A 16320-nucleotide genomic window follows, 5' to 3' on the forward strand; every position below is an offset into this window, starting at 1 on the left:
GCCAGCTAGCAGTGCGTTGCAGTAGTCGAGGCGGGAGATGACTGTTGATTGGACGAGGAGTTGGGTGGCTTCTTTTGTCAGGAAGGGGCGTATCCTTCTGACGTTGCTCAGGAGGAATCTGCAGGTTCTGGTTGTCGCTGCGATGTGAGCAGAGAAGTTCAACTGGTCGTCGAGGACAACACCAAGGTTCTTGGCGGTCGGCGACGCGGTCACAGCTGCATTCTCGACTGTGATGGAGAGGTCGGTCAGGGGGGAGGATTTGGCCGGCAGGTGGAGCAATTCTGTTTTGCTTAGGTTCAGTTTGAGGTGGTTGGTCGTCATCCAGGCGGAGATGTCGGACAGACAGGCCGAGATCCGCTCAGAGACGTGGATATCTGAGGGAGGGAAGGAGAGGAAGAGTTGAGTATCATCGGCATAACAATGATATGAGAAGCCATGAGACGTGATAATGTTACCCAGTGATTTAGTGTAGAGGGAGAAGAGAAGGGGTCCTAGGACCGAGCCCTGGGGGACACCCGTCCGGAGGGGGCGGGTGGCCGACAGAGTCCCTCTCCATGACACTTGGTAGGAGCGGTCATTGAGGTATGATGTCAGCCATGTCAGCGCAGATCCAGCCACTCCCATTCCTGCGAGGGCCGCGAGGAGGATCTGATGGTTTGTATTACTTGTATCATTTAAAAAAGATAATCAATAAAAATACACACACACAAAATATAGCCCGCAAGCGGCAATCAATTGGTTTCAAGCCAATATTGATCAGTAGGATTGCAAAATAAGTTCACACACAGTGTTATGAAATATGTCCTGCAAGTTTTGTAATGTTTGAATAAGAAAACGTTGAAAAATATTATCCGATTTGTGTTATTCCACGCACATTTAGTAAATTTGTAGTGCCCCCTAGTGTTCAATATGAATGTAATAGTTCTGCACTTAGTGCTTGAAACCCTAAAGATGATTGAAGACATGGGCGGGATCCACAAAGAATGGATTGCACGGTGCTAATTGCACCCTTACTTACAATTCATTATGAATTGAAAATGGGGGACCCTGATGTAAACAAGACGAATGTCTTTCTCTGGTCTGCATCCCCTTAACAATTGTGTGTATTGAGCCGTACTGTATTGTACCCATTCTGCAATGTTAATACAAAATGTCCCGTGCAGGTGATTGATTGATTGGACATTTTATTAACAGATTGCAGAATGGGTACAATACAGTACGGCTCAATACACACAATTGTTAAGGGGATGCAGACCAGAGAAAGACTTTCATCTTGTTTACATCAGGGTCCCCCATTTTCAATTCATAATGAATTGTAAGTAAGGGTGCAATTAACACCGTGCAATCCATTCTTTGTGGATCCCGCCCATGGTCGTGATAAGCACAGTGACGAAGAGAGCGACACCACACACCCGGGTCCCTTTCATAAAGCTTTATTCCACAGATCCCCTATGGCGGGGGGCCCGGAGGGGCAGCCAGGCTCATAACACATTTACATACACTGTCTGCGGCCCTCGCTCCCCAAAGTTAAATAACTCAATGATTCAAGACAAAAAGGAACAAACACACACACTCACACATTGTTCAACTTAAGATAACAATAGCAATATCAGAAAGACAACGATAATAGTAACAACCATTGTCAAATATTATGTATTTCCAGGTTTTTATATTTGTTCTAAAATTCATTACAATGTCAGTCATCTTTATTTTTTTTAAGGTGCGCCATGAAATTCTGCATGTGATGTTTCAATAAAACTCAACAAATGTCGCACCATAACACGCGGTGAAGAAGACGGGAGAATACTTTTGTTGCATTTTTTTTTTTTGTTCATTTCGTTTGTTGTCGCTGTGGTAATGGACTGGTTTCCTGGCAGAGTTTCTCTCTTTCTGTTTCGTCCTCTGTGTTCGTCCGTCGTAGATGTTTCGGTGACTTCAGAGCACGGTCCATACAGTCTTGTTTGGCACACTTCCTTGTAAGCCGCTGCGGCGTGGCACGCGTGTCGTCTCAGCCCGACCCAGAGACACACAGTGAGGCTCGTCTCCGTGGAGGTCTGGGTGGGAGGAGGTCTCACAGCACCTCTGGGGGCAGAGAGGAAGAGGAGGAAGACGACAGAATGATTAACGAGGACCTGGAGGAAGGAGGAGATTTACATTTACATTTAGTCATTTAGCTGAACGCTTTTAGCCAAAGCGACTTACAAGTTCTGTACCACAAGTCATCAGGAAGGGCACAACTCTATCAGCTGAGTAACAATGTTCATCAAAGTGTTGAGTGCTACAGTGTAGGTTAGTTTATTAGGACAAGTGCATGATAGTAAGGTTAGTTAGGGTTAGATTATTTTTTTAGTTTTTTTTAGATAGTGGTTAAAGAAGTGCGTCTTTAGTCGACGGCGAAAGATTGGACGGGTTTCGGCTGTCCTAACTGGGAGATAATTCATTACAGCTGTGTGTGTGTGTGTGTGTGTGTGTGTGTGTGTGTGTGTGTGTGTGTGTGTGTGTGTGTGTGTGTGTGTGTGTGTGTGTGTGTGTGTGTGTGTGTGTGTGTGTGTGTGTGTGTGTGTGTGTGTGTGTGTGTGTGTGTGTGTGTGTGTGTGTGTGTGTGTGTGTGTGTGTGTGTGTGTGTGTGTGTGTGTGAGACCCTGACGTTGTGGTGGTTAATGAGAGTAGTAGAGAGGTGTTTATTCTAGAGGTTGGCTGTACCTTCGACCACAGCCTGGAGGAAGACTTTCTAACCAAGTTGCTGAAATATCAGCAGCTCAAGCTGAACATCTCACAACTAGGCTACAAGTGTCAACTTTTAGTTTTCATTTTTGGCAGCCTGGGTCATGTTCACAAGCTGGTGGTTAGGGGCCTTCAGATGGCCCACATCTCCAAGAGAAAGGCTAAACAGTTAGCAAGGTATTGCTCTATATCTGCTATTATTGGAGACGGCGTTGCTTTTTGTACCCATAGAGTGGATATAGATTTACGGAAATGCTATCGTATCTGTTAACCCACATTTGAAACATCATCTGTGTCAATATTGTATGTGTACGATGGGTGCTGCACAGTCACAAACGTGTGTGTGTGTGTGTGTGTGTGTGTGTGTGTGTGTGTGTGTGTCTGTGTGCGTGTGTGTGTCTGTGTGCGTGTGTGCGTGTGTGCATGTGTGTGTGTGTGTGTGTGTGTGTGTGTGTGTGTGTGTGTGTGCGTGCGTGCGTGCGTGCGTGCGTGCGTGTGTGTATGTGTGTGGACACGAGCTGAGAATGTGAGATCTATATAAAATCTGTACTCTGACATGATGGGTTTGCTACTGGTTTATTTTAGAAAGAGAATGACGACCAAACAAGGAGTAATTCCTGTTGCTTCCTCGTTTGCCTCTCAGATAATTAAGTCTTAAGGCTGGACCGTCATCAGGACCAGCACAGTGGGGGTCCTGGCATGAAACGGGGGTCTCTGCTGGCCTGTGTGCCTGCCAGGCCAAGAGGCGTGCTGAGGGCCAGGCTGGGCTCTGCTTCCCCGTGTTGGAGACTAGACTGTAGCCGTGGGCAGCAGTCCCAGGCCTGGCACAGTGGAAGAGGTCTGGAGCCCCCAGCTGGCCGTGACGTCCTGCAGTATGCACTGTACAGTGATGTTTGTAGAGGTCACAGCGGCTCAGTTGCACAAGTGACATTATTTGCCAAAATGCAGACTTTCTGCTCTCTCTCTCTCTCTACCGGTTTCTCGGTAATGACAATCTGATAAACTGATAAATCTAGGAATATAAATATAATTCCTCATAGCATTTTACGATGGCCGTAATCCAGTGCATTGACCTGTGTAACTTTGAAGGTAATTTTTAAAAAGAAATATGGTTTGGCGACACTTGACAGAGCTTGTAAACGGTAAATGTTCTTTTTATAAAATGTATTTATTTAACTATTTATAGCTCTTTTATCCAAATTTGATCCAATTTGTTCCTCACATTTTACCCATTCACTCACACATTCACACACCGACGGCGGAGGCAACCAAGCAAGGTGCCGACCTGCTCATCGGGAGCAATTAGGGGTTAAGTGTCTTGATCAAGGACACTTCGACACGCTGCCCGCGAGGAGCGGGAATCGAACTGGGAACCTCCGGATTACCAGACAACTGCTTTACCTCCCGAGCCACTGTCGCCCCCATCATTGCTTGATACTATCGATGAAGAAATAATACAGTTATTGTCTAGATTCTAGAAGCTACAATTCTAAATACTAAAACAGTGTATAAAATATCTGTTTGTTAAGAGTATCCGTTTGTTAGACAGGGCTGATGACGAGTCCCGCCGGCGCCAGATTTGTATCCGTTTCGACGGACAGAAAACGTCAGAGATGATGAACCTTTGGCGCTGACGCACAGGTCACTGCTTGTAGCACAGCTGTTGTTTCTGCAAACGCATGATTACGTCAGCTGTTGTTGTAATTAGTGTTGTAATTAACACGACTATGAGAGTCTAAAAGCCTCGTTAGCGAGTAAGAACCACCGACTTGAGTTGTTGTAATTGTAATTGACTATTTTATTCTATCTTACCTCACTTCATATTTTATTTTAATTTATCTTACTACTACTACTTATTGTTATTGAACACACACACACACACACACACACACACACACACACACACACACACACACACACACACACACACACACACACACACACACGCACCCTGCACCTTAACATGCACATACACTATAAGACACTTTCTGTAAATAATTCACTATTCTATCTTATCTTACCTCATTTTATATTTAATTACATTTTTATCCTACTACTACTACTTATTGTTACCATTCTTGTATTCATTGTTGTCTCTTAACTGTGCACCGTTAGAGTCTGAGCTCGAAACACAAACATGTCATGACCTGCAATGCCCCTGTATTGTTGTGTATTTGACGAATAAAGAACTTGAACTTGAACCTTCATTAATCCCCTTGGGGGGGAAATCTGTCCTCTGCATTTGACCCATCTATCAAACTATTTAGGAGCAGTGGGCAGCCACACATACTGTGGCCCCCAGGGACCAGCTCAGCCAATGCCTCGCCTCGTGCAGGTCATGTGACAAGTTACAGGAAGTGAGAAGGACTTGGTCTCCTTTACCTGCAACATGCTGAGGCTTCATGGGGCCCGTCTTCATCAGGAAGGGCTCTCCCCCCTCGAAGGCCAGGATTGGATCGCTGACCATGCCACTCTGTGGTTGCCCAGGGTTACCACCACCACTGTTCAGCTGGACGATCTCCCCGAAGTCACCCGCCTCCCCATTGGCCGAGAGGCCGTTCTGGTGCACGGCTGGCTGGACGCCGTTCGAGACCCGGCCAGACACGCCTTGTGATTGGCTGACGACCGCGGCACCATTATTCATGGCTGACGGGGGACTCTGCAGGCTCCCAGGTGCTGCGGAGAGATAACATGAAAATTAATGCATGTATGAACAACTGGATGCATGATGGAATGACCCAACAAACCAACGAAGCATGCATGATTTATTGAATTTATTTCCCCTTTGTTTGAATTATTTATCTTTTTTTATTATGTAACAGTTACGTTCCTATACATTTCTGTAGTTTTTCCACGACTATTCCATAGAGTACAACACGTTTTTTCTGAATAGCTGATTTAAAGATCCCAAGTTTCATCATTGAAGTAGGCTATCATCAGACAAGAAAACCTACCTTTACTGCTCTCTGCTTTCTTGCCATTGACATGTGGTGAGGATTTGACATCCTTCTGCAATAGAAAAGACCAAAGGACTGATGTCATTACAATCGAACAAGAGAGAATTAGATACCCTTCAGTGTGGGCAGCGATGGCCTAATTGTTAGAAAAGCGGGTTTGTGACCGGAAGGTCGCTGGTTCGATCCCCCGGACTGGCAGGAAAAAAATCTAGGCTGGGGAAGTGAATTAATAACTCTCTCATCTATCCCCTTAACACCAACCGCTGAAGTGTCCTTGAGCAAGGCACTTAACCCCCAACTGCTCCAGGGGAGTTGCTCAGTGGCTCAACAGTGTCAGAGAGTTAGATACTCTTAGAGAGTTAAGAGAGAGTTAGTTAGATACTCTTAGAGAGAGTTAGATCATCTTAGAGAGAGTTAGAGAGAGTTAGATACCCTTAGAGAGAGTTAGATACTCTTAGAGAGTTAGATACTCTTAGAGAGAGAGTTAGAGAGAGTTAGATACCCTTAGAGAGAGTTAGATACTCTTAGAGAGAGTTAGAGAGAGTTCTCACTCACCCTATTCGTTTCTATTTCGTTCCGTTCTGGCCCGTTCCGAGATCTGATGCGAACTCCCTCTCCCCCCTTTAGTTTGCGTACACACTGCAGTCTTGTTTCGTTCCGGGTTCTGTTTACGGTTTGCCTTTTGAGCGTTTACGCTTGCCGTAGGTGATGATGTCACGTTCGAAAATTTAAACACAGGAAGTGTTAACATGGCGCTGGAGATTGGATGCTGATATAAAATGAATAAATAAGCAATAAATATGAAGTTATATTTGAACCTCTGTTGTCAAGCCTTGTCAATATAACCCACCCCATTTTATCACGAATGGATGGTGTTGTAGAGTTCGCTTTTGAGCGTTTCCCAGGGCTAACGCTAAGCTAACGGTTAACGCTAGTTAGCTTAGCCTAGTCTAGTATAGCCTGTAGCACTTTTTCTTTTCAGCAAAGAACGTGCAATAAACAAAACGGATACATTCACTGTGTGTTCTGCCTCTTTTCTCACGAATGGAACTCTGTTGTAGAGTCCGCTTTTGAGCGTTTTGCAGGGTTAACGTTAACGCTAACCTAACATTAAAGCTAATATTATCCCATCGTTCGTGGCAATTATATTACATGTCATTGATCTACTGGTCGACCACGGCCGACTGGTTGGGCACCACTGGTCTAATAGAAATAAATGCATTCAAACAAGAAACTAATGTATAGAAAATAGCATGGCAAACAAAAATTGCCAGGCCTAATGCGAGCCAGGGAAGTGCTGTGCGTTTGTAACGTGCGTTTGTAACGTGGCTTCATGTTTTCATCCACTTGTTTTTGGTTGAGGTCTGAACTCTCAAATTGCCCATAAATATCGTTTTTGTGGGTATTCTCCAGTTGTTGCTGTGTGTGGTGTTATCTGCCCAAAATTCAAGCAAGCATGACAGTAACGACGCTGTGTGTGTCACGCCCCCCGCACCCGCACGGCCCGATTCCGAGACCACCTAATCCAACTGATCCCGTTCAGCGGGGGGTAAAACGAATCAGCGCCGTTTCGCATCCCAAAAGGGGTGAGTGAGAACACTCCCCCCCGTTCCCGGGAGCAGTGATTCGATCCCCAAACGTAAGTGAGAAAGGGCCCTTAGATACCCTTAGAGAGAGTTAGATACCCTTAGAGAGAGATATATGCTTCAGTGTAGAGAGATATATGCTTCAGTGTAGAGAGATATATGCTTCAGTGTAGAGAGAGATATCCTTCAGTGTAGAGAGATATATGCTTCAGTGTAGAGAGATATATGCTTCAGTGTAGAGAGATATATGCTTCAGTGTAGAGATATATCCTTCAGTGTAGAGAGATATATGCTTCAGTGTAGAGAGATATATGCTTCAGTGTAGAGAGATATATCCTTCACTGTAGAGAGATATATCCTTCACTGTAGAGAGATATATCCTTCACTGTAGAGAGATATGCTTCAGAGTGTAGCATCTTAAATGAGTCACGCCTCAGTGTAGCATCTTAAATGAGTCACGCTTCAGTGTAGCATCTTAAATGAGTCACGCCTCAGTGTAGCATCTTAAATGAGTCACGCTTCAGTGTAGCATCTTAAATGAGTCACGCTTCAGTGTAGCATCTTAAATGAGTCACGCTTCAGTGTAGCATCTTAAATGAGTCACGCTTCAGTGTAGCATCTTAAATGAGTCACGCTTCAGTGTAGCATCTTAAATGAGTCACGCTTCAGTGTAGCATCTTAAATGAGTCACGCTTCAGTGTAGCATCTTAAATGAGTCACGCTTCAGTGTAGCATCTTAAATGAGTCACGCTTCAGTGTAGCATCTTAAATGAGTCACGCTTCAGTGTAGCATCTTAAATGAGTCACGCTTCAGTGTAGCATCTTAAATGAGTCACGCTTCAGTGTAGCATCTTAAATGAGTCACGCTTCAGTGTAGCATCTTAAATGAGTCACGCTTCAGTGTAGCATCTTAAATGAGTCACGCTTCAGTGTAGCATCTTAAATGAGTCACGCTTCAGTGTAGCATCTTAAATGAGTCACGCTTCAGTGTAGCATCTTAAATGAGTCACGCTTCAGTGTAGCATCTTAAATGAGTCACGCTTCAGTGTAGCATCTTAAATGAGTCACGCTTCAGTGTAGCATCTTAAATGAGTCACGCTTCAGTGTAGCATCTTAAATGAGTCACGCTTCAGTGTAGCATCTTAAATGAGTCACGCTTCAGTGTAGCATCTTAAATGAGTCACGCTTCAGTGTAGCATCTTAAATGAGTCACGCTTCAGTGTAGCATCTTAAATGAGTCACGCTTCAGTGTAGCATCTTAAATGAGTCACGCTTCAGTGTAGCATCTTAAATGAGTCACGCTTCAGTGTAGCATCTTAAATGAGTCACGCTTCAGTGTAGCATCTTAAATGAGTCACGCTTCAGTGTAGCATCTTAAATGAGTCACGCTTCAGTGTAGCATCTTAAATGAGCCACGCTTCAGTGTAGCATCTTAAATGAGTCACGCTTCAGTGTAGCATCTTAAATGAGTCACGCTTCAGTGTAGCATCTTAAATGAGTCACGCTTCAGTGTAGCATCTTAATTCTTAAATGAGTCACTAACCTTTTCTCCTACGTCGCTCTTGCGTCGAGTCCTCTGCATGATCTCCTCCAGACGCTGTACGAACAGGAGGAGAGCTTATTAGATGCATGTTTTTATATGCAGGCGAGCCCAGGGGAGCTCAGGGGAGCTCAGGGGAGCACAGAGGAGCACAGAGGAGCACAGGGGAGCCCAGAGGAGCACAGGGGAGCACAGAGGAGCACAGGGGAGCCCAGAGGAGCACAGGGGAGCTCAGGGGAGCACAGAGGAGCACAGGGGAGCCCAGAGGAGCACAGGGGAGCACAGAGGAGCACAGGGGAGCCCAGAGGAGCACAGGGGAGCCCAGAGGAGCACAGGGGAGCCCAGAGGAGCACAGGGGAGCTCAGGGGAGCTCAGAGGAGCACAGGGGAGCCCAGAGGAGCACAGGGGAGCACAGGGGAGCTCAGAGGAGCACAGGGGAGCCCAGAGGAGCACAGGGGAGCCCAGAGGAGCACAGGGGAGCCCAGAGGAGCACAGGGGAGCCCAGGGGAGCACAGAGGAGCACAGGGGAGCTCAGGGGAGCTCAGGGGAGCCCAGAGGAGCACAGGGGAGCACAGGGGAGCTCAGGGGAGCCCAGAGGAGCTCAGGGGAGCTCAGGGGAGCTCAGAGGAGCACAGGGGAGCTCAGGGGAGCTCAGGGGAGCACATAGGAGCCCAGGGGAGCACAGGGGAGCACAGAGGAGCACAGGGGAGCACAGGGGAGCTCAGGGGAGCCCAGAGGAGCACAGGGGAGCTCAGGGGAGCCCAGAGGAGCACAGGGGAGCACAGGGGAGCACAGAGGAGCCCAGGGGAGCTCAGGGGAGCTCAGGGGAGCACATAGGAGCCCAGGGGAGCTCAGGGGAGCACAGAGGAGCACAGGGGAGCTCAGGGGAGCTCAGGGGAGCCCAGGGGAGCTCAGGGGAGCACAGAGGAGCACAGGGGAGCACAGGGGAGCACAGGGGAGCTCAGGGGAGCACAGAGGAGCACAGGGGAGCACAGGGGAGCACAGGGGAGCTCAGGGGAGCTCAGGGGAGCACAGGGGAGCACAGGGGAGCACAGGGGAGCTCAGGGGAGCTCAGGGGAGCACAGGGGAGCCCAGGGGTGATCTGTGTGATCTTTTGTGTGGATATATGGATAATATATGTATTCAGTGCTTTCATGCCCACATCAAGTAACGGATATTGACGATTAACTATAATATACTACAAGGTTAATAACACACATAGCGTAATAACACACCGTAGTGTTCAACATCAATAAACAAATTAAATTGCATTGTTATGAGGTATAATGGTGCTTTCAATGAAGTGACATAGCACATTATACACGTATCAATACTTCTAACGATGGATACACTATAATAATAACCACCTATAATCCTTTGGGTGAAGTGTTGTCTGGTTCTCCCTGACCCCCCTCTTACCCTCTTCCTCTCCAGTCGCTCCTGCTCCTCCTTGTGAAAGTGTTTCTCTCTCTCCACGCGCTGACGCTCGGACTCCTCGCGGGCCTTGGACTCGGCCTCCTCCCTCTGGAACGACACAGAGGAATAGTATCTATGATACAATATCATTACATAAGGCAGTTGTTCATTCACTTCATCCAGTTGTTCTATTTCATTATGAAGTGATGGAAAAGTACAGGGGATGATTCAGAGGGGTTGAGTCAGTTCACGAATGGGCCACCGGGGGGCAGCACGTGCCTGCTAGTCGTCCACACGGCCTCGGGGGGAAGTGCCGATATCTTGCTGAATAATTCCATTACATGCCTCGCTGGGTATTTAGACTCACCGGCACCACAACAGATGTGATGAGAGAGAGAGAGGTGGAAATAAAACTATGACAACCACATCTGTCCTATGAGCAGAATGAACATAGCCGGTTGTTCCAACAGTTAGCTGGGTTGTGTTTAAATACTTTGATTTATAAATTATAATGTAGACTATAGCTAAAGGTATAATCTGTAATGTTGTCAAACAGCAACCTCTAGGGCAGGCAAAGAGGCGCCGCTTGGCATTGCACTTTGTTTAAATCTTTTTGTTTTGGTATGACGTTTGGGTTAGAGTTTTTAGTAACTTGGCAGAGCCTGAGGTGTGGCCAGCAACAGCAACCCCTCCCCCTATCTCCACTCAACTCCAACCCACACATTGATTGATTGATTGATTGATTGATTGATTGATTGATTGATTGATTGATTGATTGATTGAACATTTTATTAACAGATTGCAGAATGGGTACAATACAGTACAGCTCAATACACACAATTGTTAACACATTCCCTGCCACTGGTTATATCCATCAATATAGCCAGTCTGCCACCACTCTAAGCCTATGGAGAATGTTTCACCTTCTTTGCAGGGCTATAACTTTTTAAATTGTATTGCTAAATTGACATTACTATGGACCATTCAACATCGATTATCTATCGTTCAGGATGTAGGAACATTATACTTTTTCATTCATAGATTCATACAAAAATACCTTCTAGAATATAAGTATGTTTTTATCGTTTTCTGCAGTAATTCATAGAACGTGAGTTATAGGCATAAACGCATATAGATTATCAATTGCCGTTTATTCCCGATACACGCTACATTAAAAAATTCAACTGTATATGATCCTATACGTTATGCGTCTTCATTATACGCGGATGAAAGGGGGGGGGGGTCGTTTATAATTCCGTGATCATCAGTAAATGCTTTATGTAGTATGGGTGATATATTGATCAGATCGGTTTGCAGTGAAATGAATAAACAATTGGGCTGAAAATAGCGTCAGCGTCCTCTTACCGTGCGTCAATGAGACTGGCGGTGAAAGATCCCAGGTATAGGACGTCGATCGCCTAAGTCCATTTCCGGTTTGTATGTCGCAATAAACGCCGAAATCATATAGATTATTAAGTTTATAAAGCGATCGATATGTACTATAGTGTCTGTCGGGAGCCTTGCGACAATATCTGATGGCCGGATGAATTTAATCGACGCACAGCAGCCATATCCTGTTTACCAGTGTAACTCACCCGACCATCCACCAGGCGGCAGTATTGAGCCGTCGTTGTATTGAGCCGTAGGGTCCAGCTGCAGCGCCGGAGGTGTATATATGAATTATGAATGCCATGGCGAAAAAATTTAATATTGATCTCAATATCGCTGTACAGCGTGGTCTGGCGGTCAAAGCATGGCGGGCAATAACGCTTTAAAGCGTTTCCGGCGGTGGATGTGTTAAGGGGATGCAGACCAGAGAAAGACTTTCGTCTTGTTTACATCAGGGTCCCCCATTTTCAATTCATCATAACATATGACATATTATTATACAGGTAGACAGTACTGTTACATCTAGACATTTATGACATACCAGATCTACAAATATACAGTACTGTTTATGAGTACAAAAATAGTCTAAAAGATATACATTTGAGGGGGAAGAAACTGTACATTGGAGGTCAGGTCAGATCGGTAGGTCAGATCAAAACAAAAACAAATGTAAACAAAGTGTAATACCAAGCGAGGGGGTCTTTTGCCTCAGAGGTCGCCGTTTGACGACATTGCAGCGTCTGCCTTTAAGAGGTTAACACCTTTTCTCTATCGCTCCTCTACGGGGTTTTTCCACTGTCGACAAGACAATACTCTAAATTACAACCAGAGCTAAAAATACTCTGCCACGCTATCTCCAGTGAGGACGCTGTCACGGCGACCGGCCAATTGAAAGCCGGGCCGTCCCTTTGATGTCGGGGGCAGTGGGCGTGTGGAGCATGGCTAAACCACACGCTCCGGGGCAGGGCCACCACGCTTGTCTGTCACTCCATGTCTCCCATTGTCGTCGTCGTCGTCCCCCCGCCACCCGAGCACCGAGGCCTGGCCACACAGAGCCGTCCCTGTCCCCGCTAGTCACAATGGCTCCCTCAGCCCCCTCGCTGAACACCAGTACTATGGAGGTCACCAGCTGGCATGGGCCCAGACAGGCAGACAAGGGGGCTGTGAGTGTTAGCTAGCGCTCACACACATCATCACATGCACCCTTTCTGACAGCACATGTACAGAGTACACAGAACAGAGTGTAGATTCTCCAGCGGTGCTAATCTTCCCAGATGCCAGACAGGGGTCTCGGTGGGGGGGTCTGACTGAGGCCTGATGTTGGAGCTCATACTGATATCAATCTACCCCCATCACATACCGACGCCGTGCTATCTATTAATCTGCCCGCATCATGGCATAGTGGGGAGACCACTGGAGATTCATACCGGTTAGTATCAATCGAGGGAAATTACAGAATGGGATGAAGTGTACACAGTATTTGCAATAAGTCTGGTACGTTGCTACAAATAAATATAAACCGTTGGCCGCGGACTACAGTAATTTCATTCACTTGGCTGCCATCTTGGCTGGAAGTGTTTCTGAGAACTGTGTTGACTCCCGATGTCATGATGACTGTTGAGTTTAAAAATGTATTAAGAGAACAGGTGGAAATCGTTTTTCGTAACTATAACAACATGACTCGTACAGTTAAAGATCTTTTGTTTTGGGCGGTGTTCTTTTCTTAGAACACGACAATGAGCAGATGGTTAGCTCACTCTCATAATACTCCAAGACACACAAAACTAAAACAATCTGAGTCATGTAACCACGAGTTTGTAATTATGAGAGTGTGTTCTGCCTATTGTTTTGTGAACGTTTTAACAGAGACGGGGAGGAACAGAGACATGGCACTCTCTAGCTGCTTTCGTCACCAACTCTGGGAAAATAAGCAGACAAGGGACTCAAAGGGACTGTGATCGAAAATATTATCATGTTCATAAGTTCTGTTTAAATACATATTCTCTGTACAGCCTTGATATAGTGTAATGGGAATTTATTATATGTTACATCATTTGTACAGCTTATTGGACATGTTTCATAGCTCTGTTATAAATACATATTTCTCTGTACAAAGCGTTAACTAGTTTAACTAGTCAAGTCACCTAGGCGACAGTCTGGCGTATGTTCTCAAAACAACGGCCAAGGCCCAGAACAGTTTGACTTAAGAAGTGTTAAATTGCTTAAACCAGTAAAAGTAGAGGGAGCTTTATTTGATTGAGCAACAGATCTGCCATGTTTAGGGTCTTAGAAACACATTGACATTTTTAAACTAGGTTAACTAGGCAAACGATTCGGCTAGTTTTTACATCAAATTGAGAAAATATTTAATTTACTGTACAATATTGAAATTGACATTCCTGATATTTAAGCAGTTGATTGCTATTCGGCACACGTCAGTTTCTCTAATGACGTGACTGACATGGCGTTTTATTATTTTAAATTTTTTTGTCATCTTTTCCCCCCTTCTTTTTTCCGCTTTTCTCCCCTCCCAATGTTAGTCGTTATGCCAATTCCCAATCCCCTTCCTGGTCGTTGCGCACTCTACCCCCTACCGTCGGTCTGGGAGGGCGGAGACTATCGCATGCTTCCTCCGACACATGTGTAGCCAGCCCACCGCTTCTTTTCACCTGGCAGCGCGGACTCTCACTGGGGGAGTGTAACGTGTGGAAGGCTCACACTACCTCCCCCAGATCCTTCCCTCGCTGTGCAGGCGCCCCGACCGAATTGTAGAAGTCGCTGTTTACAACGACCAGGACCCACCCCACCGGCTTTCCCACCCGCTGACACTGCCAATTGTGTCAGTATGGACGGCCGACCAAGCCGGAGGTACCGCAGCTGGATTCGATCCCACTGTCTCTGCGGTGGTAGACAGGCGCTTAGTCCTCTGCGCTACCCGACCGCCCATGGCGTTGAGTTTTCAGTGAGGGCATCGCCTCCCGTTCATTCGGAGGCTCACCTGTTTCTGCTGGCGCCCGCTCTCCTCCTGCTCGGCCCTGGCTCTCTCCTGCGCCTCCTTCTCCTCCTCCACCCGCTGGGCCTCGTCCCTCAGACTCTGCCGCTCGGCCATGTGGCGCGCCTCCTCCTCGCGGCGCTTCCTGTCCTCCGCCTCCCTGACCATCGCCTCCTCGCGCAGGATCCTGGGAGAACAAGCACACCTCTCGTTATAATGAAATCCCTAAGTAATAAGTGAATCCCTACCCTCCTTCAAAACCGCTCTCAAAGAGCACCTACGGGAGGCTGCAATTCGAAACTGGCCCCCGGTAAATGTCCAAATACCCACCCCACCCACCCAACCCCTTCCCAATGTAGTTTCTTCCCCCTCTAATGTATATATTTTCTTTTAGGATCTCTGTCTCTTAACACTTTGGTTGCCAACAACGAGATTCTCGTCCTAACTCGCCATGCGTTGTGTGCCAATAACGAGTTTTCTCGTTATTTAATCGTTATTTCTTTTATTAGCGATATCCATTCATTTTTCATCCATCCAGCCTGACGTTATCATTGGGAATGGCTCTGAGCTCGAAAAGGGCAAATACCTCCCCCTATCGTCTCCCGGATGGTATTGCACATCATTGGATTGGAGTCGATGGGACATGCATCAGAAAAAAAAACTCCGGTCCACATTTTACTTCTGGGGCATGCAACCTGATACTATTGCATTCATTGAGGGGACTGGAAGCAGCGTGGATTATGTGTTTCGGAGTATAACGTTGGATCAATAAACGCGATCGATATTTGGAATGGCGATCAGGAATTGGATTCATCTTTTTGCAGAACATCAGATCTGAGGTAAGGACTGTATGTTACCAGTTTTGGGTTAATCAGAGTTTTAACAACGTGTGTGTGTGTGTGTGTGTGTGTGTGTGTGTGTGTGTGTGTGTGTGGCATTAGGCGCTGAGCGCGGCATGAATAAATTATTTTTCAGCCCGCTTTTGTATCGTGCATAAGAACACAAATACTCTCGATAATCTAGCGTTTATTTGAAAACTATTCATAAATCAGCCGGAAAATGACAACGTGTTTTGTGTATTCCAGTAAATGGCTATTACTGCGGAATCTTTTTTTTCTTTCTAGAAATCTCCAAAACTATACTCGTATTCAAAACGGTATAAAACGGAAATGTACTGATGAAAAAACAATCCGTTTCATACATGTTGACTGCAAGCAAGTCATTGATAAGCGACGGGTGTATTAGACCCATAGCCATAATTTAAGATATAGTTTAATCGCTCGCAAATGTGCTCGTCCTCCCATTGATTAAAGTGCTGGCATACAAGCGATAATTCGTCATATCCGGCCGGCACACAATGTGTTAAATAGTACTGTATATCTGTATGTTGTGTATGTCATAAATGTCATGATGAATTGAAAATGGGGGACCCTGAACAAGATGAAAGTCTTTCTCTGGTCTGCATCCCCTTAACAATTGTATGTATTGAGCCGTACTGTATTGTACCCATTCTGCAATCTGTTAATAAAGTTTTCAATCAATCAATCAATCAATAATGTGTTGTATGTATAATAGCCATCGTGTGCGTTCTACGTGCCGCCCTTTAAACACCTGGCGAACGCAAACGGGTGTCTTTCACAAACAGGGATATGTGCAAACTAACAAATACACATGAATCAGGACGGTGTGGGTGTGGGTTCTATACGTCATATGGTG

The 16320-nt window shown here is 46.0% G+C and overlaps 1 protein-coding gene across 2 annotated transcripts in view; it reads right to left on the bottom strand.

Moving 5' to 3' along the window:
* Nucleotides 1-1776: 1776 nt before the first annotated feature.
* Nucleotides 1777-16320, bottom strand: part of LOC311226884 (uncharacterized protein) — a 107126-nt gene continuing 92582 nt past the window's right edge. For both annotated transcript variants that reach the window (XM_084312338.1, XM_084312339.1), the window contains 6 exons: nt 14611-14791; nt 10227-10331; nt 8811-8864; nt 5679-5733; nt 5107-5400; nt 1777-2082 (listed from right to left, as the gene is read on the bottom strand). In XM_084312338.1, coding sequence (XP_084168464.1) covers nt 2072-2082; nt 5107-5400; nt 5679-5733; nt 8811-8864; nt 10227-10331; nt 14611-14791 — 700 coding nt within the window. In that variant the 3' untranslated portion in view covers nt 1777-2071. The remainder of the gene's footprint in view (nt 2083-5106; nt 5401-5678; nt 5734-8810; nt 8865-10226; nt 10332-14610; nt 14792-16320) is intronic.

The sequence above is a fragment of the Notolepis coatsorum genome (genome assembly GCF_963971535.1).
Source record: "Notolepis coatsorum genome assembly, chromosome: 4".
Taxonomy (NCBI): domain Eukaryota; kingdom Metazoa; phylum Chordata; class Actinopteri; order Aulopiformes; family Paralepididae; genus Notolepis; species Notolepis coatsorum.